The sequence below is a fragment of the Colletotrichum abscissum genome, assembly GCF_030869225.1.
Source record: "Colletotrichum abscissum strain IMI 504890 chromosome Unknown Scaffold_20.1, whole genome shotgun sequence".
Classification (NCBI taxonomy): Eukaryota; Fungi; Ascomycota; class Sordariomycetes; order Glomerellales; family Glomerellaceae; genus Colletotrichum; species Colletotrichum abscissum.
The window spans coordinates 502,156-526,196 of NW_026850099.1; the positions used below are offsets into that span (position 1 = coordinate 502,156).

The 24,041-nt window shown below is 52.9% G+C and overlaps 11 protein-coding genes across 11 annotated transcripts; 4 read left to right on the plus strand and 7 right to left on the minus strand.

Annotated features, from left to right (window-relative positions):
- Window positions 1-208: 208 nt before the first annotated feature.
- On the minus strand, window positions 209-871 carry CABS01_08768 (uncharacterized protein; the record flags this gene model as incomplete). The annotated part of the gene is made up of 1 exon (XM_060542126.1): window positions 209-871. One exon carries the CDS (start codon window positions 869-871, stop codon window positions 209-211), a length of 663 nt encoding a protein of 220 aa, XP_060401016.1.
- Window positions 872-2,654: 1,783 nt separating this feature from the next.
- CABS01_08769 (RhoGAP domain-containing protein) lies at window positions 2,655-4,513 on the minus strand (the record flags this gene model as incomplete). The annotated part of the gene is made up of 5 exons (XM_060542127.1): window positions 2,655-2,700; window positions 2,751-3,660; window positions 3,718-4,024; window positions 4,072-4,113; window positions 4,172-4,513. 5 exons carry the CDS (start codon window positions 4,511-4,513, stop codon window positions 2,655-2,657), a joined length of 1,647 nt encoding a protein of 548 aa, XP_060401017.1.
- Window positions 4,514-5,204: 691 nt separating this feature from the next.
- CABS01_08770 (uncharacterized protein) lies at window positions 5,205-6,706 on the minus strand (the record flags this gene model as incomplete). The annotated part of the gene is made up of 4 exons (XM_060542128.1): window positions 5,205-5,866; window positions 5,925-6,074; window positions 6,130-6,253; window positions 6,437-6,706. The coding sequence occupies 4 exons, from the start codon at window positions 6,704-6,706 to the stop codon at window positions 5,205-5,207; spliced, it is 1,206 nt and encodes a 401-aa protein (XP_060401018.1).
- Window positions 6,707-9,767: 3,061 nt separating this feature from the next.
- CABS01_08771 (uncharacterized protein) lies at window positions 9,768-11,770 on the plus strand (the record flags this gene model as incomplete). Its single annotated transcript, XM_060542129.1, has 6 exons — window positions 9,768-9,893; window positions 9,953-10,073; window positions 10,170-10,283; window positions 10,339-10,437; window positions 10,637-11,386; window positions 11,439-11,770. The coding sequence occupies 6 exons, from the start codon at window positions 9,768-9,770 to the stop codon at window positions 11,768-11,770; spliced, it is 1,542 nt and encodes a 513-aa protein (XP_060401019.1).
- A 548-nt stretch (window positions 11,771-12,318) lies between these two features.
- Window positions 12,319-12,861, minus strand: CABS01_08772 (uncharacterized protein; the record flags this gene model as incomplete). Its single annotated transcript, XM_060542130.1, has 2 exons — window positions 12,319-12,492; window positions 12,550-12,861. 2 exons carry the CDS (start codon window positions 12,859-12,861, stop codon window positions 12,319-12,321), a joined length of 486 nt encoding a protein of 161 aa, XP_060401020.1.
- A 376-nt stretch (window positions 12,862-13,237) lies between these two features.
- Window positions 13,238-14,098, plus strand: CABS01_08773 (translation initiation factor IF-3; the record flags this gene model as incomplete). Its single annotated transcript, XM_060542131.1, has 1 exon — window positions 13,238-14,098. One exon carries the CDS (start codon window positions 13,238-13,240, stop codon window positions 14,096-14,098), a length of 861 nt encoding a protein of 286 aa, XP_060401021.1.
- Window positions 14,099-15,032: 934 nt separating this feature from the next.
- On the plus strand, window positions 15,033-16,462 carry CABS01_08774 (initiation factor 2 subunit family protein; the record flags this gene model as incomplete). Its single annotated transcript, XM_060542132.1, has 2 exons — window positions 15,033-15,578; window positions 15,644-16,462. 2 exons carry the CDS (start codon window positions 15,033-15,035, stop codon window positions 16,460-16,462), a joined length of 1,365 nt encoding a protein of 454 aa, XP_060401022.1.
- A 539-nt stretch (window positions 16,463-17,001) lies between these two features.
- CABS01_08775 (NADH2 dehydrogenase subunit 14K) lies at window positions 17,002-17,439 on the minus strand (the record flags this gene model as incomplete). The annotated part of the gene is made up of 2 exons (XM_060542133.1): window positions 17,002-17,222; window positions 17,406-17,439. The coding sequence occupies 2 exons, from the start codon at window positions 17,437-17,439 to the stop codon at window positions 17,002-17,004; spliced, it is 255 nt and encodes an 84-aa protein (XP_060401023.1).
- An 848-nt stretch (window positions 17,440-18,287) lies between these two features.
- CABS01_08776 (uncharacterized protein) lies at window positions 18,288-20,043 on the minus strand (the record flags this gene model as incomplete). Its single annotated transcript, XM_060542134.1, has 4 exons — window positions 18,288-19,251; window positions 19,307-19,587; window positions 19,646-19,717; window positions 19,783-20,043. 4 exons carry the CDS (start codon window positions 20,041-20,043, stop codon window positions 18,288-18,290), a joined length of 1,578 nt encoding a protein of 525 aa, XP_060401024.1.
- A 317-nt stretch (window positions 20,044-20,360) lies between these two features.
- CABS01_08777 (NADH ubiquinone oxidoreductase subunit NDUFA12) lies at window positions 20,361-21,012 on the plus strand (the record flags this gene model as incomplete). The annotated part of the gene is made up of 5 exons (XM_060542135.1): window positions 20,361-20,399; window positions 20,468-20,488; window positions 20,545-20,629; window positions 20,703-20,904; window positions 20,961-21,012. The coding sequence occupies 5 exons, from the start codon at window positions 20,361-20,363 to the stop codon at window positions 21,010-21,012; spliced, it is 399 nt and encodes a 132-aa protein (XP_060401025.1).
- A 576-nt stretch (window positions 21,013-21,588) lies between these two features.
- CABS01_08778 (tRNA-guanine transglycosylase) lies at window positions 21,589-23,107 on the minus strand (the record flags this gene model as incomplete). The annotated part of the gene is made up of 2 exons (XM_060542136.1): window positions 21,589-22,802; window positions 22,873-23,107. 2 exons carry the CDS (start codon window positions 23,105-23,107, stop codon window positions 21,589-21,591), a joined length of 1,449 nt encoding a protein of 482 aa, XP_060401026.1.
- Window positions 23,108-24,041: the final 934 nt, after the last annotated feature.

Below are 24,041 nucleotides of genomic sequence, written 5' to 3' on the forward strand. Positions count from 1 at the left end.
AGGTAGCCCTCTTTGCAGAACATAAATTCTACGACTTCATGATAACACCTTTGTTACAACTGCGTGTCGGCTCGTCAGCGTAGGACATGTAAAACCATATTGATACCCAGACAACCCCAATGTCTATAATCAAGCCCCGATGCATGCTTCTGGCTTCCCAGCGCCCATATCCTGACACAGCCGGCTCATGGGCCTCCCGTGCCAATATTCAGTCTTCATCCTCCAATAGCAGCTCCTGTACTGCCTGCCAAATCTGAAGCAATGCTTCTTCTGTCATTTTCGGCTGATGTTGCCCACCCACGCTTCCCGAGTGCCTGGTGTTGCTACCTCGCCGGTCATCGTTCCACCAAGCTGCAGCCCCGCCATCACTGCTCCTCGTTCCATCCATCCCTCTCATAGCCCTCCTGATTCTCTCCGCCACAACTTCTCCATCCTCTGTTGCCAACGTTTCGATGCTGTCTCTTCCGCTTCGCGACGTAACATCAGTGTCATTTTGCGCATCCCCTCCTTTGATACCCTTCAGCTTCCGCGTGAAGTGTTCAAGGACCGAGACTCGTTTTTCTGCGGCTTCGGCACGAGATTTCCACATGGCACACTCTCTTTTGGATACTCGAAGCTGTTCACTGAGTGTTCCAATGTCCAAGTTATCTCTTGTCTCAAGTTGACGCCGAAGAGACGCGTTTTCATCATTCCTGACAGCCAGCTGCCTCTGAAGACTTCGAATCTGTGCATGAAGCATGGAATTGTTGCCCGGGCTTCCTGCTCGTGCCGGGATGGTATCCTCGCTTAGTTGACACACTGATAGAGTGGACGAGGGACGGGGAAATACGACATGCTGTGCAATAGGCGGCTGCTGAGCGGGACTTGTCATGGTCCCAAGATGAGGTAAGTTCTTGTCATTCTCCAGAGTATACACCTTCAAAGGAGACTTCCTGTACCCCGAAAAATCTGGTGTTTGCCGAAGTCGTGTCAGAGATGGCCTATCAAGATGGACGGCACCTCCGTCAGCTTCGGTTGTCTCAGGAACAGTCAATGACCCGGTGCTGTCAGCGACAGACCTCAGTCTATGGCCTGTCTGTCGATTCCTTTCATCCGAGAGCTCATAGCCTGGATCTGGGTCACTCTCTTTCGGAGCTACGACCAATGCTTTCGTTTTCGGTGTTTCAAAAGACTCAGTTTCTTGCCTTAATTGGAACAGACCCAAATCCGTCACACTCGTCCGGGAGGGGCGAGGGGTTGTAGGGAAAGACACATAAGGCGACTCCTGGGACGCATTTTCAAACATGGCCGCCATGGCTCGCACTCCCACTGGTTTTGAGATAGATCCATGCGATGGTGTCGAGCTACCATAGCTCCCGCCAGACGGACGAGCTGGCGTTATGACAGGTCTCAAACTTGATGCTCGAGAGCGTTGCGCGATTTCCCCCGCCATGGATGCTACACTCTGCGGCCTTGAGAGAGTCGACTGAGGCGACATTGGCGGTCGTTGAGACTTTGACTGACCCTGAGAGATGCCACCACTTACATCGGCTCGCCGAGGAACAAGCTTGTTTGCATTGTCCTTTAGATCTCTAGTATTGATCGAGGAAGGGAGATTATCGTCGATTAGATCGGCCGAAGGCAGTTTTTCCTAGAACGCCTCTGGCGAGACCGCAACGGGGAGTCGAGGCTGAATCTGTGACGCACTTTTGGTCGTAAACTCCTTTGGAGTGACCTGAACGGAGCCAATGCTTTCACATCTAGCATTTGATTCTGTGCTCTGACGCGGAGTTTGAGAAGGCGAGTTCGATCTCGGGACATCTCCATCTGGTTTCTTCCCACCTAGCCGGTTACCGTCGAAGCTATTTTCTCTGAAGTTCGCCTTGGCCGAGATTGACTTGTCAAGGTTTTCCTCAGTAGAATTTGCGCCTCTGCCCATACCATGGCCTTTAGACTTCAAATATGACACGGAATCTGACGTCGTTGTTGTGATGAAGTCTATTTTGGGCGGAGTGGGCGTACATGGGCTTACAGCATCCGGCGATGCATGCCTTGTCTTTGAGGTTCTAGCTGTTGGGCTTCCGGAACTTGAGGTTCGGCTGGAATCACTACCAACGAATCGACGAAGTGCCGAAGAGGCCATCCCGCTTGTCTTTGGCCTACAGCCCCCCGACTGCCTTACGAATTCGTTCCCTGGATTGGGCACATCTCTTTGTACCGGCCAGATACCCTTCTTGGAAATTGCGTATGGCAGTCGATTTGGAGATGCCTTCGCCGAGTTTCTTTCGACTGGGACTTCTTCCGATACACGGGGACTCCCTATTGAACGCTGCCTGCGGTGTCCCGCCAATGTCTGGGCTGCGTCAAGCGAGCTCTGGTTCTTTGAACATTCACCCACGTAACCAGCCAGACACTCTGCAGCAGCTGCATGGGATTTGATGGCGCGTGGCTTTACGCTGCTCTCAGAGTCATTTGATCGATCTCTTCCCAGCTTTCGCGTATGTGGTGAAACAGCTTTTGTGTCCGATCCTAATTTACTCTCCTTGAGGTCTCGATCATCTGCTAGACTTTCTTCCGCCGTGGGAGAGAGTGGATTGAGGGACTGGCGCAAAGGCATTCTGGTAGTTGATTGCACCTGGAAAGACTTCGGCCGTAGTCTTCCAACATGAAGCGAATCATCTAGATTCCCTGTAGTCTTCGACAATGTCAGACCCAAAGCCTCTGCAAGTGTGTCAGCTACCATAATCCTGAGACTTTGAATGCCTCTCTACTTACTAGGAGCCGGTGTTGGAGTAACGGGTGATTTCGACCTATGTTGGTTGATGGAAGATTGTGGCGAAGAGTGCTTGCTCCTCCAACCTCTAGGCAATCCGACGGCCAGAGAGTCAGAGTTCGATGAACGAAGAAATCTCCGACGACTCGTGCTTTCCAGATCTTTATTTGGCCCCCGGAAACTCGACAAGCCTTTCATATTGCGCACCACTTCTCTCCAATTTGAGATGAGCATCTCGGTGATGTCGTTTGCCACGCGAATTTTGTCAACAGACATGGAGTCTGTATTGTCTTGGATAGTGCTCTTTCGCTGTCGTTCCCTTTTCAAACGCGGCGGGGTAAGGGGGAAAAGCAGCAAGCCCGAAGAAGGGTTTGCGAGCTTCATTGTATAGGAGTCGAGCAAATTGCCGACCAGGAGAGGACCGAATACGATCCCCAAAGCTACGTATCCCATCAAATCTGACGTTGGAAGTGGCCGGCCCTGTTCATCTTCACGAGCTGCTGTCTCAGCAGCACGTCCAATAAGGGAAAGAAGACCAAATACAGCGCAAATAAGCTCCCGACGAAAGTGAGAATTGATGGTCCCAATAGCCATGGCAATGAGTCTAGCACGAAGCTTGGATTCTTTCGTTCTGCTGAGTTCTGGCTCTCCACGAAGCTGAGTGTGAATCGCGACCAATGCGTCAAAAAGGGTGAGAGAGCCAAGGATGCCACCCGGGAGTACAGATAGCAGTTTTTTGAAAGCTGAAGCTACATCTTGTGCACCGGCATTGATATGTGATGGCAAAGTAGGGCAACGTATGGTACTTGTGACTTCTTCTCCCGGCTTTTCGTAGCAGTAGTAGTCGAATATTGCATTGACAACGCGCAGCGAACCGGGAATGCGGAATACACCGCGTGTGACAGGTCCTACAGAGGAAGATATCAGAAGAAGCTTTCACATGTCCGGTGATGTTATTCACATACCATATTGAGCCAAGTATTGGGCAGTTGCCCTGAAGCAAGTCGGCACAACAAGTGAGCCAATAGCATAGTCGGCAGGGAGATGCAAAAGGCTCTTCCCACTCAGTCGAACCATGGCCTGTAGATCGAGTATCTTGGGTTCAGGTTTGCGAGAGTGTACCAATTGTAGGGCAATGTCGCTGACGCTTCGCTTGTGACGGACTCCGTGGGGTGCTCCTCGCGAGGTAGGCGGTTGCCCTGATGATGTTGAACGGAGTACTCGAGACCACCACCTCCGTTTCTCAGTCATAATGGCTGGCAGTGCATGTCGCTAGACTTGTTAGTGATGTCCCATGCCATGAGAACGTTGAAGCTTACTCCTCCCTCGAAGCCATCCACCGACAATACTCGAATTCCTTGCTGTCATCATACGTTAGTGAAATGCCGAATGCTTCCAAAGGGTCGAATGCTGCTATACTTTCTTGGCCAACCGATTGTAGTCCTGTACAAAAATTCGACGGTCCTGAATCTCGTCTGTGTCTGACAACAGGGCCAAGTCCCCGACAGAAGAAGTCCATGTCACGCTGCTTGGAAGAGCCCTGCTCCGTCGACCATCTCCAGTGACCAAAGCAGGAAGAGTACCTGATGTGGCTAGCGGTTGAGGATCGGCCCTTGATGGCAGCACAGAGGTCGTGATGGGTGGTTGAAGAGGCGCAGTACTGGTTGGCGCAGTGCTAACGGTCTGGCTTTCGATGGTGCCAGTCTCGATGTCCCGAGACAGGCCCGATGATAGTGATTGATCATTGTCGTAAGGCTGCATAGCAAAAAAAAAGAAATCGATTCTTTGGCCAAAAGTGGGCGAGATCGAACGCTGGAGCCCGCTGGTACTGTCTGGTACTGAAGCGGAGAATATCCAATGTCAGATGTCGAAGATTGTTGACATGGGGACGATGGAGAACATGGGGACGATGGAGAGGGTCAAGAAGTCAACGGTGCTTGGGTCTACCTACCTGCCTACCTATTTAGGCTCGTATGAGAAGTATCGTGCCTGCCCAGCATGGCCGAGCGAGCTGTTGGTGGGATATCTTATCCGATGTTCGGATTGTGAATGAATACTACTTGCCATAGGTACTTCGGTGTACGAGTACTGCTCCTGCAGGCCTCCCCGATGCCGACCCAGTCTCGTCAGGCGTATTCCGAAAAAGCTCCTTGCAAGGCAACTGCTTTGCATCTTGCAACATGTCGAGAGGCACGGGGACACCTCGCAATAGATAGTAATGACTTGGGACATGTTCTCATTTCGTAATGCATTCAGGTGGCCAACTTCTCCGTAAGCCTCCCGATCGTCTATAATGAAAGTAAAATGAAGAAATTCGGGCACCGTCTGGTATTCCTCCCAGTTACGCCTCTGTACGCCTAGCACATGCTCATTACCATGTCTACCAGTTCCCAAGTCATTCCAGCGAGGATCCGTCGCTCTTGGTTCTATGCAATTCCGTTTTTATTCCCACTTAATGCCCCACGACGTCGTCCTCTTCGCCGTGCAAAAGCACATATTTGAGAATATCGGACAAGGAGATGACACCTGCCAGTCTGTTATCGTCGTCCACTACTATGAGACGGTGAACTCTTGACTTCCGGACTGTGTCAAAGATCGAGTCTAATCTGTCCTCGGGACTGCAAGTGTAAATGCCAGGCGAATCGTCGGGACGCTTGACGAGTGCCTCTCCAATGCTTGACTGCAATTCTTCGTAAACGCCCCCCTTGATGCACGGAATAATGTCGACGGCTTCGAAGACGTTCAGTAGGCGGTTGTACTTGTCGACAATCGGGACGCAGGATATGTTTTGCTTGACCATCATATCGACCACACTAAGGACAGAATCGTGCATCTGCGCTGTAGCAAGGTCCTTGTATGTGCCCAACCCGATCTCCCTGAGGGACTTCTTGAGTAGAACAGTGTTGTGTTCGTTATTGACGGCGATGAATTTAAGAATTCTGTACTGTGTAATGACGCTAACAACCATCTCGCGCCCGGTCTCGTCGTCAACGTCAACGAGGGGAATTCGGCGCGCACGAGTCTTGAGCATGCGGCGGCAGGCCTCGTAGAGTGGTCTCATGGGGTTGACGGATACGGTCTCTAGAGGAGAGGCCCCGATGGCCTTTTCAATATCTGACAAGCGTCTTAGTATGCAACCGAAAGCCTGGACGGCGATGGGAGCGCCACTGACCTCGCAAGCTGCTGAGTCGGAACTGTTCCAGCTTATGCATCTCGTCAGGGAACTGGCAATAGTACTGAATCACATTGATGAAATCTGTCGCCGTCAAAAGGCCGGCAAATCTGGAATTGTGTGAATCCCATAGCGGCGCGGACACGATGGCTAGGACGACGGTCAGAACAAACATTCCGTTATGACAGAGTAGCATGACTCGTACCATTTTGAATGAGGATATTGAGACTCTTCTTGATCAAGAGGTCGTTGTCGAGGACAATGAGGCGGAAGGAGAGCGGTAGGACATCGTAGCTGGTTCGGACCTTGAGGAAATCGCGAATTGCCCTCTACAAAGACGAGCAAAATTAGCGACGGTTTGTTGCGGTACAAATATGCCCATTCGCAACGGTCTCGAGGCAGAAGCATAACCCCGCATGCGCTCGCATCTAGGGGCGCACGCGGGCTCAAGCACATAAATCGGCGATGCGCGAGATGGTCGAGGGAGGGGTCCAAGAACACATGTAGCTTACCAGGCCTTGAATCTGGTCCTTGTCGAGCGGACTGGGCGGCTTCTCTGGCATTTTGCGAGCAACCGAGGGTGGTCTTGGGCGAAGGTATGAAGAGGGCGTGACGAAGGGAAGCTCGTGACCATGTGGTCTCGCGATGGACGCAGCGGTAGCGACTACAGGCGGTTGTAGTGGACCATTACCGCTAGGCTGTTGTTGACTTGGATGCGACGTGGGCATGGAACCAGGACCGGCATTGTCCTTCGAAGCCGAGGAGGAGGAGGGGTCGTCCATTGCGTCGTCGTGGGAGGGCTAATGGCGCGCGTGGCCCCTCTGGACGTGTGGGAGGAACGGCGGGAGACGGGGAAACGGGAGGCAGAGACAATGGGTAGGAAAGAAAAACGGAGGGATGGAATTCGTGGTTTGGAGAATGGATTGGGCTGGACTGAACGCCTTGGTGATTTTTTTCTCCTTGCGCCGTTCTATTCCCCTCCCAACCTGCATCAGGAAGCAATGAAGTAGAGGCAAGGTCGTAAGTCTGAGGTAGTGGCACTGGTGGCACCGGCAGTAGCAAGGTACCTAGGTAGCAAATAACAGTTATCTCAACTGTACCGTCCCTCTTGTCTTACCTCAGATGAAAGGTACATACCGTTCCTAGCTGCCTTGCCCACTGCAGCCGTACCTCTGTTTCTAACTGGACTGCGTCGGGTATCCGTTAGGTTCCTCTTGTTAAGATAAGGCAGATAAGGATAAGACAAGGAAAAGTTGAAGCTGATGGGTTGAACAGTGAACTTGGGCAAACCCAGTCGATGAATTAGGTCGCTGGGGGCGTCCAACGCCTGATGCTTGGTGTTCTAACTTGTATTCCAGTCGAAATCTGGCGTGTTTAGCCTAGCGGGTGCGGTCGTCAATCAGGTCAACGAGATGCTTATAGCTTCTATCTAGCGCTGCGCTCATTGTGTACAGCAGCATCAGCTCCGTATGGCGATGGAGGCGAATTGCTGTGCAATGACGCATTTCGCCGTTGGTAATGGATGGTGTTACATCTCCACGAAGCCTCTATGAAGCCCTCTCGATGAACAAGCCCATGTGCAAGTAGGTAGAGAGATAAGGTATACCTACCTCGTGAGGCACTTTTCAACACTGCAGGTGCTCAACGGGATATCTGAACGATGATCCCTTCCGCCTATAATTGTCCGATACCTCGCCTTACTCGAGACAAACTGTCTTGCTTCGGCTCAAGCTTCAGAGACACGTCCAAAATCTTCGAAGGGGCGTGACGAGGCATGCACCTCGAGACATTTTTTGCAAATTTTCCTCCATTCCATATAGGTTAGGTACGTGGCCGACACCGCACATGATACTTACTTGATCAGACGGAAGATAATAGGACAAAATCCCCTTTGTTCTTCTATCTACTTTCGTTTTGCATCGCCAAAGCATCACAAAATGAAAGTCGAAGGCGCCGGTTAGAAGCTCTCTACCCAGCTCTACGGATACTCGGTATGTATAAGTACAAGGCACAGGATCAAAGCGGCCATTGTAATTGCGTGTGACTGGACCCTGGATTTCTGACTCCAAAGCGCTTGGCAACTTGGCTGCTATCGCCAAGTACCACAGTTGAGTGTGCTGTAGGGAACGTCTGCACGTTGAGACCTAGGTATCTGGTTCGCGCTCATCTGGAGCTTGGCTTTAGGCCAGGCAGATAGGAAGGCCAAATCACGGAACGGACGGTCATGAGGTGGTGTATCGTGAAGCAACGTAAGCTACCTTACCTGTGTCACATTTCAATGCGACCCCAGGAATGCGTGCATTCCCAGATAAGAGCAATGTCACGATCGCTCAGGTGCACATTGTGGTTGGCTTGGTGGGTAGATAGTCAGCCATGTGAAAGTTGGAGATGGTCTTCACCACAGTCCTCCATAGAGAATCCCATGGAAGGCTGTCAACCACTCACCCAAAGGTAACCTTAGGTACGATGGCGCAAAGATATCCGTACGTAGTACGTAGAGTCATGTCAAATTCAAGCCACAACGTCGCTAGCGTAGTTCCGGGAATGCTGTCACCCCGGACCGGCCGCGGCACACTGCAGGCGCTCATCTGGATAAAAGGAAAGAAATCTCGATGCAAGATGAGGCGGGTGCACAACACAAGGTGACAAACTCCTCCCTTCATGGGAGACGCTTGTTGAATTTAGTTCCCACATGTGAAGGCATAAAAAGTGGTGGAAGGGTAGCAAGATGGTCCGTGCTCGTTGTTCCCGATCAAGCTCGAGGCTTCCCGCGGCAGGTCCGCCCGAGGGAAGAGACATGGAAGAGAAGCCTAGGAGGAGGAGGAGGAGGAGGAGGAGAGGAATGCAGGTGGTCCTAGGAGTAAGGTGGGAATTGGCCCTCCAAAGTCTTGCTGGCTGCAGCGGCGGTGCGAAGTTGGAAGAGTGAGGCGGTGGGTGGGGTCCTTCTCTTTTTCCACGTCTCGTCGCAGAAACAAACAACCGTCCACTCACAGCACGAGTAAAAGCCGGACGACGCTGCAGGTACACTCGCTACGTACCTCTTGCACTGGGTCCCTTTGAAAGCCTCTAGACCGAAACAAGTTAGATTGCAGGTTCAAGGTCACCAGTCCCACTGGGCTCCACGGGCATTTGCTTCGTTGTGCTGGAGCTGCTGCTGAAGCTGCTGGCAGTGCTGGCGCGGTACGAAGCGTGGAAGCCCACCCCAGAGGTGAGGTATGCAGAGTGCACCGCTGTTTTGTGCTGTCCATGCTGTCTGACGCTTTCCGAGCAGGGCAGCTTTGCTTTCCATTTGCTGGTTGCTTGGTGACTGCTACTAGCACTTTGGTACCTATGCACTCTCTGGTCGTTCCTGTCCCCACTAACCTCAGAAAGGCCCAGTGCTGCTTCTCCGATTGCTGCTGCGGGCTGCTGCAACCTGATCCTGGGTCATTGCTCCGCGAGAGACAACTGGAGCAGCCGTCGCTTTCTTCCCAAAACCTCACTTGACCGACTCTATCGCCCATCAACCGACTAATATTCGGGCCTCTCCCACCCGCTAGAACCGACCGTCGCAATTCGCTGACCATCGACTTGCATCAAAATCTGCTTCTCAGACTAGCTCCATCGTCAAATCGACACTGCTATCCAGTGGCCAGAGTCACCACAGGCTCCGCATCCCTCTGGTCGTCGGGCGGCCAAACCGTTCGTGTTGCGAAGAGAAGCCCCATCCAAACAAACAAGGCCCGACTTTCTCGACCACCACCTCGACATCGAGTCTCGATATCATCAACATCGGCCTTTGTAGCCCACTTCGGCCATGGGAGCCTGCCAGTCATGTTGCGGAGGTATTAGCTTTCCATCGTCATGCCGACTACATCGCCAAAGCTAATGGGTGATCATGTAGGGAGAGCCCGCGATGGTCTCTACGAACCAGTCCTCGCCGATAGCGAAAGAGAAGCCGTTGCCGACCTTCTCCAGTATCTCGAAAACGTATGTGCTTTTTTCGTCATGGTCTATTTCGTCGACCTTCCATACTGACGTTGTTTCAGCGGGGTGAAACCGACTTCTTCTCAGGCGAACCCCTTCGAGCTCTCAGCACCCTCGTCTTCTCCGAAAACATCGACTTGCAACGGAGCGCAAGCCTGACTTTTGCCGAAATCACAGAGCGAGGTACGTCCTCTAGCCTTGTAGTCGACTAAAGGATCACATTGAGGATGCCATTTGCGACGTAGCATTTGGCGTAGATATGCTGACAAGCTGCTCCAGATGTTCGCGAGGTCGATCGTGATACTCTCGAACCGATCCTCTTCCTCTTGCAAAGCCCCGATATTGAGGTGCAGCGCGCCGCCAGCGCGGCGCTAGGAAATCTCGCGGTCAACAGTGAGTGAAGCGTAACAGGCAAGACTGCAGAGTAGATACTGACTCGATTTATCAGCCGAAAACAAGGTTCTGATTGTCCAGCTCGGCGGACTCACGCCACTCATTAGGCAAATGTTGTCGCCGAATGTTGAGGTACAGTGCAACGCAGTTGGATGTATCACAAATTTGGCCACACATGAGGAGAACAAGGCGAAGATTGCGCGCTCTGGCGCCTTGGGCCCTCTGACGAGGCTGGCAAAGTCGCGGGACATGCGGGTTCAGAGAAACGCGACTGGAGCTTTGCTAAATATGACACATTCAGGCAAGGCGTTTTTATCTCGCAAATTTGAACTCTGAACTAACCAGGACGATAGACGAGAACCGCCAGCAACTCGTTAACGCCGGCGCAATTCCGGTTCTTGTCCAGCTTCTCTCTTCATCTGACGTCGACGTCCAGTACTACTGCACAACGGCTCTCAGCAACATTGCAGTCGATGCTAACAACCGACGCAAACTTGCCCAGACTGAGTCCAAGCTCGTCTCGTCGCTGGTCACGCTTATGGATTCATCATCACCTAAGGTTCAGTGCCAGGCAGCGCTCGCTCTTCGCAACCTTGCTTCTGACGAGAAGTACCAACTCGATATTGTGCGGTCAAACGGTCTCGCGCCTTTGCTTCGACTCCTGTCTTCATCCTACCTCCCCTTAATTCTTTCGGCCGTCGCCTGCATACGAAACATCTCGATCCACCCCCTCAATGAGTCGCCCATCATTGAAGCCGGTTTCCTGAAGCCCCTTGTCGACTTATTGGGCTCTACCGAGAACGAAGAGATCCAGTGCCACGCCATCTCAACCCTTAGGAACCTCGCTGCCAGCTCTGATCGTAACAAGGCCCTCGTCCTTGATGCCGGCGCAGTTCAAAAGTGCAAGCAGCTCGTCCTCGATGTGCCGGTTACCGTTCAGTCCGAGATGACCGCTGCGATTGCTGTTTTGGCTCTTAGCGATGAGCTCAAGTCTCATCTTCTCAACCTCGGCGTCTTTGAAGTTCTTATTCCTCTCACTCATTCACCTAGCATCGAAGTCCAGGGCAACAGCGCTGCAGCTCTTGGAAATCTCTCTTCGAAAGGTTTGTTCAGCTCCATCATACCATGTTAAACTTTGATCTAACACCTCAATAGTGGGAGACTACGCGGTCTTCGTTCAGGATTGGAAAGAACCCAACGGCGGTATCCACGGATACTTGACGAGATTCCTCCAGAGCGGCGATGCTACGTTCCAGCACATAGCAATCTGGACTTTGCTTCAGTTGCTCGAGTCCGAGGACAAAAACCTCATTCAGTTAATTGGCCAAGCACAAGACATTGTTGATCAGATCAAGGAGATCGCCAACCGTCAGATCGAGCCGGACAACGAATTCGAAGACGACGATGAAGGCGAAGTTGTCAACTTAGCACAGCGGTGTCTCGAGCTTCTTGGCCAGAGCGGCTCGAAGTCTCACATTGAAGGTTAAACCATGACCTCTGCAGGGCATTTTGCAACATTATTTCATTCTCCAACTTCCCTAGCAGGGTACTACAGTAGGACCGAGGGGTCTGGGGTTTCTGGTCGGCGGTGTTTTGGCGTTGGTCATGCAGAATGAGATTCGGTTGTTACGTTGAGTTTATATTTCGGCGTAGAAGCATTTTGAAGGAGCGTTTATTTTGGCGTGCCTGCCCTCACTGGCGAGATCATGCCGCCAGAGGGGCGGGCTAGTTTCTCCTATCAGGAAGACCCGAACCCTTTACTTTGTACCAAGCATCATGGCTCGTTTGTCGGGTCGTCCGTGTCTCATATTATTCGGCCTTTTAACAGGCTTGATGAGCTTTTATCTGGTGCCATTGGCTCCCCTACCCGTTGTAATTAGGATCATACTTTAGAGGATTGGAAGAACAACTCACAATCTGTGACGAATTCAGCTTACGGAGTCTCCCGTCGACAACTTTCGCGTCTTTCTTGTATCGTATTTGTGACATGGCACAGTTGCTCTTGAATCTTGTGCGCCACTCACTCCCGGCCATCTTAGACATCGCGAAGCCCGTTCTCAGCTGTCCCTCCAGGGGAGAGAAGCGATAGCCACCATGGCTTATTGACAGCTTTTCCCCTGATCAGAGCCAAAGGCACTGGGCCATACAATCGCGAATCTCTCGATGCTTCGAGATTATCACCCACAACCCAGCAATGACCCTGAGGAACCTACACAGATATTCTTAGCAAGGGTTTCCGGTTGGGCGATGACCTAGATGTCGTTACCTGTATCATCTTCTGCTTCTCTGCATCAGGGCTGCCTAGCATAACGTAGTCGCCAGGCATACCTATCACGCGTTTGATGCCATCGGATTCTGGGAAGATTGGAATCTTGAAGTGAACTAAATCGCCAACAAGTACGTTGCGACCGTAACGATAACGATGATCGACTAGAATTGATTCGCCTGCCACTTGAAATGTTGGAAGCATGGACGGTCCCGATGCTGGGCCCATGAAGAAGCCATATTCCATCATGACATGACTAAGAGCCAAGGTTTTGCCTACGTTCATGGCCAGACGGAGAGGCTTTCCTGCCATTTTGCTAGGACTACTGTGTCTGTGGACTTGCAGTGTATCGATTGCCTGAATGTTTGATCTTTGGTGATTCAGGACGTTAAGACGGGGTGTGAAAGTGACAAGACACACGGAGCCGGCGTTCCGCGGGAGCTTGGACCATCGAAAGCTCGTCGCATAGGATTGTGATGTGTGATTGGTGGGAGAGCTGCCTTAGTTACCAAAGACCCCATGTGTCTTTCGCCTGTCTCTATTCCTCAATTCTGCAACTTGCAATCACAGGTCCAGCTCCAAACGGCAACCGTACAACAAAAGTGAGACTGACAGATTCGTGCCCGAACCGACACTCCTGAAACCCCGAGACGGCCATCTTACCAAAGAACGGGATCCCCGAGCAAACATGAGGATCACACAATGCCTGCACAACAGCAGGACGGCCCTGTATAGGGTCTTCGTCTCGCCCTTTGAAAAGGTGGAATCGATTTCGCGACGAAGCGCTCTCCTAAGCCCAGTCTCTAGGACCGTACCAACAATTCTGTCACCGCCGCTACAAGGTTTCTCACGCCACGCCGCCCTGATTCCCCGATTCAAAAAGAAGAAGCCATCGCCATCAGGACAAGTACCCGGTGGCGACGCTGCTGCCAAGCCAGGCCAGCTTCCCCAGGACAGGGCGATCTCCGATCGTGAAGTCATGGTCGTCGACGAGAACAACAAGCTCACCGGCCCGCATAACACCCGAACGTTCCTAAGGTCGCTCGACCCTGAGACGCAGTCCCTCCGAATGGTCTCCAGACCGCCCCCGCGCCCCGCGCCAGGCCAGCCGCCGTTTGCAATCTGCCGCATCGTCGACAAGGTCGCCGAGAAGGAGAAGGAGAGGGCGCTGCAAAAGGCCAAGAAGGATAACGCGCGCAGATTAGCGAGGGTCAAGGAGCTTGAGCTCAACTGGGCCATCGCGCCGCACGACATGGGCCATAAGATGAAGCAGATGAAGACGTTTCTGGAAAAGGGATACAAGGTTGAAGTCATTTTTGCGAAGAAGAAGAATAGCAGAATCGCTACACTGGAAGAGGCTGGCGCGCTTGTGCAGCAGGTCCGGGATGCTGTGGCGGAGGTTGCGGGCGCCAGGGAGTACAAGGAAGCCGAGGGGCAGCCGCGTAAGGTCATGAGGCTGCACCTGGAATCGACAGCGAAGCCCGCAGTTAAGGCTACCCCTACACCAGAAGCCCCGGCTGTAGAGGCTGCGCCGGAAACATCGACCTGATGTAGTGGCGGGCTGCTTGAGAATCGGGGTGGTTGAGCTGTGCTTGCTTACTCCATGAGACGGCACCTACGATTTGGACAGAGTCGGTGTTGGCCTGTACATCAGAACTTCCTTGGAAGGCTTGTATCATAGGAAAATAGTAGAAAGGGTCGTATTGTCCGAATAGAGCGGCCATAATTTTTGTGTCTCGTTCCTCGTCAGCAAATTATGTGTCCTCTGGACTTTGAGATTACATTAAATCACTGCTCTTTGCGACAGAGTAACAAACTGAATTGAACAGCTCGCAGCGTACCATATGATTACGGAACTCTTGCGAATATATCTCTGGAATCAAGTTACAAGCAACATGTGACTAGAATGACTATCTAATGGATTGGTGCTCCGCAGAGCCTTGCGATACTTGTTTAGCACTCTTCCAAGAGGAATAGGAAGAAAGCTAGTGCTTGTTAATCTTTCACAGTGCGACCATGTAGTACAATTGGCCTTCTTCAGCCCGGCATTCTTATGTCTTAGTCTACCTTGGGGTAGTTGAGAAGTCCCTGTATGTGTTTCTCATGGGATTCATACATATCTGAAAGAGAAGGACAAGCTTTGTTCATTAAGGTGGCTCCAGCAATCATTTGCACCGTTGAGCGGTGATTGGCACCACAACCAAGAACGTCACTCCCCGCACCATGCAGGTAAGCTTTAGCGAGCTTTTAGCGCGGGGCACCCGTCGCATCCCGCCTTGCAAACCCCTGTGACTCAACCCTCCAAAACTTCTCAGCCTTTTTGACTCGATCGAAGGAAACTCCGACCGCCAACCCGAAGGAGTCTCGACAAACGCTCCTAAATCCAACACAAACGATCCGATTCTACACGACTTTCGGTCTAAACTGAACCAAGCCCACCAGAGAAATTTCGCAACGCAAAATAGGGGAAGAGGGACGGAGCAATGGCGACAGAGACACCAAACACTGAGCCGCCTAAGGCTGTCGAAGACAAAAAGACTCAGCAAACTGCCAAGAAAGATGGCGGAGCGCAAAAGAAGGACGCGCCAGCTGCCCCAGCAGCAGAGGGAGGCGAGAAGAAGCTGTCAGGTGCCGAGCTGAAGGCAAAGGCAAAGGCTGAGAAGGCGGCGAGAAGAGCAAAGGCCAAGGAGGCGCAACCAGCACCACCGCCTGGCCAGGGAGGAGCTCAGCAGACCGGAGGAGGAGAGGCAAAAGGAGGAAAGTCAAAACCCCGACAAGATGGTCCTCAGGGCGCTGGTGGAGCTCGAGGCGGCCCTGCGGTCAAGGCCGTTCCGGTCGCGATCCCCAAGGACACCAGGCCCAAGGTCCCCGAGTGCTTCAGTCACCTGTCTATGGCCAAGAGGATACACATGACGGAGGTCGATAAGGACGTCCATCCGGCAGTTCTGGCTCTGGGCCAGCAGATGAGCGCGTTTGCGATTACCGACAGTACTACAAGACTAGAGGCGACTCTGTTGGCATTCAAGAAGGTAAGCCAACTACGGCCCCTTGTCTGAACCTAATATCAAGTGTGAGTCTTCTAACATTGAATCAGGTGATTGATTCTTACACAACACCCCCGGGCAACACATTCTCGCGCCACTTCACATCACACATCCTGAACCCTCAGATCGAGTACCTCTCGGCATGCAGACCCATGTGCTTCTCCATGGGCAATGCCGTCCGCTGGCTCAAGCTCCAGGTCAGCAAGATCGACATTGATCTGCCCGACTTTGAGGCCAAGAAGCTCCTCCGCGAGTCCGTCGACAACTTCATCCGCGAGCGCATCACCCTCGCCGACTTCGTTATTGTCAAGACCGCGGCTGACAACATCGCCGACGGCGAAGTTGTCCTGACGTACGCCCACCACCCGCTCGTCGAGCGCGCCCTCCGCCAGGCCCACGCAGACGGCAAGAGATTCTCCGTCACCGTCGTCGATGACCCTTTTCAGAGCACCGGCCGTGACCTCGCGAAGCGGCTGCGCGCCTTGCAGGGTGTTGAGGTGGCCTATAGCCCCGACCTGAGCGCCATGCGGGATCATCTCCGTGATACGTCGCGCGTGTTGGTCGGCGCGGAGGCCATGTTCAGCAACGGCGCCATGTACGCCAGGGCCGGCACGAGCGATATTGCCATTACAGCGGCTGATCAGGGTATTCGGGTCATGGCTCTGAGCGAGACCATCAACTTTACCGAGAGGGTCGCCATGGACTCGCTCACGTATAACGAGATCGATCCCGAGCAGAACACCGAGGAGGCTTTCAGACTGCTCTTTGACACCACCCGTGACCGCCACATCTCAGTCGTCGTCACCGAACTGGGCATCACGTCGCCTGTGTCTGTGCCTGCCATTCTCCGAAAGCTGGAGGAGTTGTAGAGCACGGGCGTAGAAATGGGGCAGGTGGTGTTTGTAGCAGCCATGGGGAAAGTCTTGAGGGGGGCGAGGGGTCCTGCTGCGGTGACCCCCTTAGATAGATACCAGTCATGAAAGCTCGATTGAGGTTGCACCATAGATCAATTAAGCATGAGAAGCAGTTCTGGAGCACGTCCTAAGCCCAACTTGATGATAGGGATGCCTTAGGGATGGCACTGTAGATAACAATGACTTTTACGGCGTCAATTAAGCCTCCCCTTCTTTCTACGTAACATATACAAAGGGACTCTGAAGGGATTTCCCAATTGGCGTCCTAATCAGTTCCCGCGCAATCCCAGTTCCCCCTCTAGAACGAGAATGATTCCTCGAGGCCCCGAATCGACACCCGAATTGGCCGGTCCCCATCTGCCTCTTCCTCACTCAGACGGGCGTCACAAAGCTTGTCTCCGCCAGAAAGCCTTTGGGTCTGGTCTCTGCCCCCCCTCTCTCTGTCTCTCTCTTTTGTCGATGATTTTCGTCCACTCTTGAAATTCCGTAGTCGTCTATGACTGCTCTGCCTCCTTGCGCGCCGCCGCCCTCGCGCGCTTCTCGAGCAGGATGGACTTGCGCTCGCTGAGGATGGACGACTGCCTCTCGTCGACGCCCTGTAGCCAGTAGCCAAAGCTGCCACCGCCGAGCATGTAGACGGGGTAAACCCAGAGGGACTCCTTGTTGAAGAAGGGGCGCATTTCAATGCCCATTTGCCAGAAGCGGACGGCGAAGCCTGTTGGGTTGAACGTCGAATGTTAGTGGACTACGTCTTGAAGTTTCCCGTGTTTTCAGTGGCGAAAAAGGAGCTTGTGACTATTCTCTCGTGAATCCGAACCAATTGGCCTCCATGGCAACCGGGAGATCCATTCCGTAGATTATCGTCGCCTGATGAAGGGGGGAGGGAGGTATCACGCACCGAAGCCACTCCAGAAGAGGACCCTGCCAACCATTGTCGCGGTGAATATGTGTGTTTCGTCTCGAGGGTGAGTGTTGGTAAGTCGATTGACGAAGGTGGGCCGCTTTGTCCGCCGGGACGTAGAATTGGGGTGAGTAGTTCGATTGGATTGGGCCGTGACAATTCGAGATACGATGTGAAGCTTCCCCCGGTGGTGACGGGCTGCAAGGTGTGTGGGAGGTCCGCGTACCCGCCGAGTGCACGGCCAAATGAACCAATCGCTGCGGTTTGCGGAATAATTGCAAATCCAGTTTTTCCGATTCGATCGCTGCCCTGTGCGGCGGCGCGGGATTTGGGGGCGTGCTTGGGTTTTAGGTGCTACAGCGCTGTAGGGCCCTGGAAGTTTGGCTGTTGAGGCGTCGAAGCACTGGAACATCGCTGTAAAATCCGGGCTCTGACGAGCTCAACTAGCTGACTAGCTACACAACCCAAATATTGAGGGTGTTTTTCAACAACATCCGATATGGTGTAGTGGCCAACATGATGCCCTCTCATCTCTGTGAGAGGTTAGGCATAGCCCCGAGTTCGATTCTCGGTTTCGGAAATTTTTGCTTTTCTTATGCATCTATCCACATTCTTCTGATTCTCCCTAACTTAAGGCAGCTTTGTTTCTTCCATAGTCATTGATTCTGTCATTTTCACTGCTCACGATGTTCTTCAGGACGCACGAGTTTGCCGCAGCTTTCAACAAGTGGTTCAAGTCTTTAACACAACAGATGACAACTGACAATCAAAGGCATGGGTATCTTTAGTATGCAGGTCGTACACAAGAGCTCTCGCGGCAGACTTCCGCCAACAGAGTCCAGGTAGCTCCAAGTCTATCTATCTTACACGGCCGAAAGTTTACAAGGCACCGCCCACGGCCTGGGCGATCCACATGGCTATCCTCACCTGGATGCCAACCCGCCTCTCATTTTTGGAAAAGTCCTCACGGGTTACTCGCTCTGCGTGATCTTGGAGCCACGTCTGCTCCTCGCCGAGGCGCTTCTTGAGGTCTTCATCCTTTGTGAGGATCATGGCACCAGCCTCAAGATCGTGGGTATAGCTGCGTTTGGTATAGTTGGAACTTCCCACAATACTAATTGATGGGTTTTGCTCTCCCGGCAGTGTGATCCAGAGGCCCTTGGCATGGTATGTCCAGCCGCCGGGCTCGCCGATCGTTCCCTTGCGCCACTCTTTAAGAGCGATTGAGTCGTCGAGCTTGCGTTCGTGGACGGCGCGGACGAAACGGCGCGCGAGAAGAGTGTAGGCGCCTGGCAAGAGTCCAGACACGCCTGGGGACTGGTAGAAACCGTTTGCCTGCTGAGAGGCGGTGATGACGACATTGCTTTGTGATGCCGTCGACAGCAGGAGCTTGGTCAGTGACGGCGCAGGGTTGAAGTAACCTGCGGTAAAGGTCCACGACGAGCCGGCGTACTCGGGCATCCCAAGTGTTGATAGCATATGAGTGACGGCAGGAAGCTCTGTAGAGGTGTTTGGGCTCATGAGCTGTGTGAGTTGGGAAAGCATGTAGACCTTGGTGTCTTTGCCCACATCCGCAGAGGCTGCTTGCGTGGGCGAAATCAGAGCATTGAGGGCAGGAGTCGTGGTGCCGATGAACTGCTTCGGCTCTTTAAGGGGAGACGGCGCGGGGTTAGACTTAGGCCAGGTCAGGGCGAAGCCAGCAGGTTCTTGCGAGGGCTCAACGAGAAAACTGAAAGAGGATACGCCCTGGTGGATGTTCCAGAAGTAGTCGGTCACCTCCTTGGAGGAAAAGAGGTGGTAACGATCTTGTCGGTTCGTGAAGTAGTCTGATGAGAGGTTCGCCCTACATGGTTGTTAGTCTCAGTCCCAACTCGGAAATCCTTGCAGCAGCTCCATACCCAGAGAGAATAATTTCGTCATCAACGCCATATAGCTTCATGTGTTGTAGGCCCCAGCCCTCGTTGATGCGCTTTGGTATGTACTTCTTCCTCAACCCCGTCAGGTTTGGTGTGTGGTACATGCGGATTTCCACTCTATCTGGGCCAAACTCCGATACGAGTGGTGCGAGAAGTGATGCGCATGACGGATTCGGCTCCTCTCGCGTGCCTCGTAGGGCGTCCGTCAGAATGCTTAGCTTCAGCTCAGGGTTGTTTCGCAGAGCTTCGTGTAGGGTCGCAATCTGGACATGACCACCGTCAGAACCTGTTCCAACCCATGCGCGTGCAATGTTAACTGACCAACTCTTTCTCTGTCTTTCCGATGTATAACGTTGACAGGAAGATCCTCTTCTTTGCATTCCGTATCCGCTCCTAATGTACACCCCGTATTAGTCCCCAAACCCATAGCCAGTGCTGCGCGTGTTCGTAATGCACACCTTTAATGTCTCGTAGAAATCGGCCGGCGTTCTGATAATCTTAATCTGGGAGCCGTTGATGCTGAAAGAAGGTGCGATCCTATCGAGTTCGTTCGCGAACGGCGCAAGCATGCCAGCTGCGCTACCGGAGCTTGAAGCCGTTGGGGTACCAGCGGCAGGCGTCGCGAATTGTCGGCATTGCGGTTGAGCGCGTGTAATGTTCGTTCGGGCAAATGGGAGCTTGAGCTTGGTAGAGCACCGCGACACGCCACGGACAATCATATCGTATTCGTCGTTTGGTATTCCACCGCCACGTCTAGATGTCTAGTAGGTACTCTTCCCAAAAAAGTTCATCCAAAGACGGAGAGCTTTCGAGGTTCCAAAGTTCTGGGGACAAAGGTGCGTGCATGAAGCTCTGTCATTGGCGGCGGGGGTTGCCGTGAGCGCCAGGGAGTCCAAAGACCAATTGCCTTCGAGTTTATGTAATCCAGAGCTCCACTCTGGCACCAGCGTCGCTCAACCTTCCCAAGCGTCAGGTCTTCAATCACATCGTCGACAGCAATCAATAGCTTCTTGAGGTCAATTGACCAGCCGCCACCATGTCGACCCCCGGAAGAACAATCGCCAACCTGCGCAAGGTTGGAATCAAGGCATGTATCCTCCTGGTTCAAACGTTGTCGCTGCCATCGCTAACTTTCGCTCCTAGAACTATTTCCGCCAATTGCTGGTACATGGCCTCCCGAACTCCCCGATTGCAATTGCCCCTCTAACGCTCGAGAATAGTACATCGGTGACACCAAGCATGGTCGTCTTGTAGGCGAGGATAAGGCCGGCAACAAGTACTTCGAGAACAACGACGAACTCCCCCGTATGGAACCCCCAAGCGAACAGCGCCAGCAAATGGACAATGAAGGACCGTGGGGCTAACAAGCAACAAATAGTGCGTACGCGCTGGGTGGACTTCAAGGTGCACGACTACGACTCGGCGCAGGTCGAGCCTGGCTGGCACGCTTGGTTGGGATACATGGTCGACAAGCCGCCCACCGAGGATGCCCTTCTCCAGACCAAGACTCGCAAGTGGGAAGTGCCACACGTGCTTCCCAACTTCACGGCTACCCCGGGAGCCTACAAGCCATACAACACGTAAGTGGAAGTGTCGTCACTTGAAATTGAGGATGGAATGCTGACAATTGGTGCAGAGTCAAGCCGAAGATTCGCGCGTGGGAGCCCAAGGCAGTTGAGAGGCAATGAGTTGCGGAAGAACGGGGTTGATGTACATAAGCCAAAGTCGCTTAACGCAATTTCAGGGTTTTGCTTTGTGTCAAAAATGTTGTAGATGTTGGACGACGCGGATTCGCATTGAGTGACAAATGACCAAGCACCGGCATTGGCATTCGCATGAAAGGAGATTTTGCAATATCTCAAGGAGCAGCCTCAAGTGGCTTGCGTACCGCTTCTCTCACCGTGGTAAATTCATTAGGAGAATGAACAGCCAGGCTTCCAGCAGATTCAAGGTGACAGGAACGAAATACCAGGCATTGCAGCCCGTTTAGACGGAATAGCTGGGGCGTGTGGCAAGTATGATGTTGGAGTGTTGGATGATAGCAGCGTTCCTATCTCGATAGTTTTAGCTGCTGTTGACTTTCGAGAGGTACACAGAGGGGAGGCCGATGAAGAAGAAATTCGTCTTGTGTAAAGTAGCTTGATTAGTGATTTCGACACTACTAAGGCCTCTCCATTTCGCTGGCTTTGTGAGTGATAACCACTATGGCTCCTAATCATTCATCGGGCCCTTCATAGGCGAACAATGTCCGTTGTCTCGGACTACTACTTCTTGCCAGCGACCTCAGCGAACCCCTTCTCCTCAAGTTCCAGCGAACCCAGATCGGGCACAAGCGGCGTTTCCGTACCCTCCGCTGCTACCGCCGCCCCGTTTGCCTTGGCTGCGACGCCCTCACCGTCCGCAGCGTAGTCAACCCAAGCTGGCGGGTTGATTCTGCTAGGATTCGCCTCGCCCTTGAAGTGGTAGCCTCTCGCCCTCGGTCTCGTCCCCGTGCCCTGCGGCAGCTCCGCTTCGTACGCCGCGACGAAGCGCTGCGACTGCTCCTCAAACTCAGCGGCGCCCTTTGCGAGGGTCGCTCGGATACCGGCGAAGAAGTCGGCCATCACCTGGTGGTTGTGAATCTGTAGTAGCGTCCAGCCGAGCATCTCCTTGGCGTTCAAGAGGTGGTGGAGGAAGGCCCTGTGGTGTGTCGTGCAGGCGTAGCACTTGCAGCCTTGGGAAAGGGGTTCCATGGCCACCTCGTTTTCGGGAGCCCACATGTCGTCGCCGAGAGGCTTGGTAGCATTGCCTTGATTTTCAGGTGGAGGGAAAGTGAAGGACAGCGCTACACCTGCGTCGGAGATGGCGTTGATGAATGGTATCGTGCAAATATCGACTCCTAGGGAAATCTGTCGGAGAATAGCTTGTGGTGTCTCGGGAATGTGCAATGACAGACGAGGAAGAGAATCCAGGGATTTGTGGTGGTCCTCAATATCGGGCAAGATATCAACATCGTAGAGAGCAAGTCCCGAAAGCGAGTCGACGACCTCATCTGCTAGGTGGCGAAGATACTCCCACTGCACGGTGTACGGCACCGCAAGAACAGGCGCAAACACCGAGACCCCAGACGCCTTGAAAAGTTCGCGCCTCTTGGCCGTCAAAAACACATCGGTCCATTCCTCGGTCCGCTCAGCCATGCGAACAAGCTTCTTTGAGGCCGGCATCGTGCTCGTGTGAAACAAATCAGCGGGGCCGATGGCGATATCAGGCTTCAGCGTCTCGACAGCCGCACAGTACTCGTCGGTGGAGAGGTTCCTGAAGCCGGTCGAGGTGAAGATGGCCACGAACTTTGCGCCATTGCCCACGGGAGTCTTAACCGCTGGGTTTCTCCTGGCAGCAAGAACCGTAGCTATGCTTTCGGGCAGGCAAGAAAAGGTATGGAGTGGCTTCTTTTCTGGCGAGGGTATTGAAAGCGCTGAAGGGTTCTTCTTCTCAATGACTTTAGTCGATAGTTAGCTTCGCGCCATGATAGACAGGTTAGGACAGATTGATTAGATTAAACTGCTTACAGTCCTCGAGCGCCATATACGCTCCACTGAAGGGCGCATGTTTCTTCAAGTTATCTGGGGTGACATGAGGAAGTACACCCCTCGAAGCGACGGCATAGTAATTTGGTGTATCGATGGGTTTCCGCTTAGGAACGCTCAGTTTCCCGAGACGAGCTGCAGTTGTGCCATCCAAGGTCTTTTTTAGAATTTCGAAAATCATGCCTTCTGCCCCGTCGACTTTTTCCGCATCACTCATCTTGACACATCGGCGACCCTTCCAGCTGTGTGTGAGTCAACCCTGGTGCCGCAGAGTTCCGTTGTAGTCGGTTGTCAGGCTCACAAAGAAATCCTTGCAACTTGTGAGGTATATTAACAAAAACAAAGTTTCTCAAATGGCACTCGTTGGTTGTCACTCGCTCACTTTCACCATATCACCATGTCGAGGGTTAGCGGTCGTTCTAGCGTAAATGGTGTGAAAAGGAAAAGAGCAGCCACAGCATTGTAAAAGCCACACTTTACCGTCTGATTGTGGCTTGATCCCTGGCTTGCCCTCCTTCCCTCTCGGAATCTGTGGGACGGTGGATCTGGCGGGAAGCAGGTGCCCCGGCCCCCGGGCCAAGTGATTGCGGCGGGGTCCCGATGGGGGAGACGCTGCAGGGGTTTCTGGGCAGCGCAGATGCATTTCGATTTTAGCCAATCGTCATTTCCCATGTTTTGATCCGATCACCCCATGGCCAAAGCATCTTGGAGTGTACCCGTATGAATGTATGGAGACCTAACGGAGAGTAGCGTTGTTGCTGCTTTTGCCCACTGCCTTCAACATTTCACTCACATTCGGTACCGCCGCGCCGGTCGGTACGGCTATCGGGGTGCTTCGGAGGCTTGGGGAATGACGTACATATGCCGTAGCTGATGCAATATTGACCGATTTTCAGATTGAATGTTTGGAAAGAAGTGACAATTCAATGGTCGGCAGGCTTTCGATGGAATAGTTGAGGCGAATCTGCCACTCTGCGTCCATTAGCCTAAGGAATTGTGCCTCGACAGCTACAGGACAATTCGATTACATATGGCCAACAAGTGTAATGAATTCATGAAGGCATTTGAAATTCGATTTGATGTATTATTCAGATCGTGGAACACAATTATATACCATAAAATAGCAAGCCTATCCCCTCTATCCTCCCATC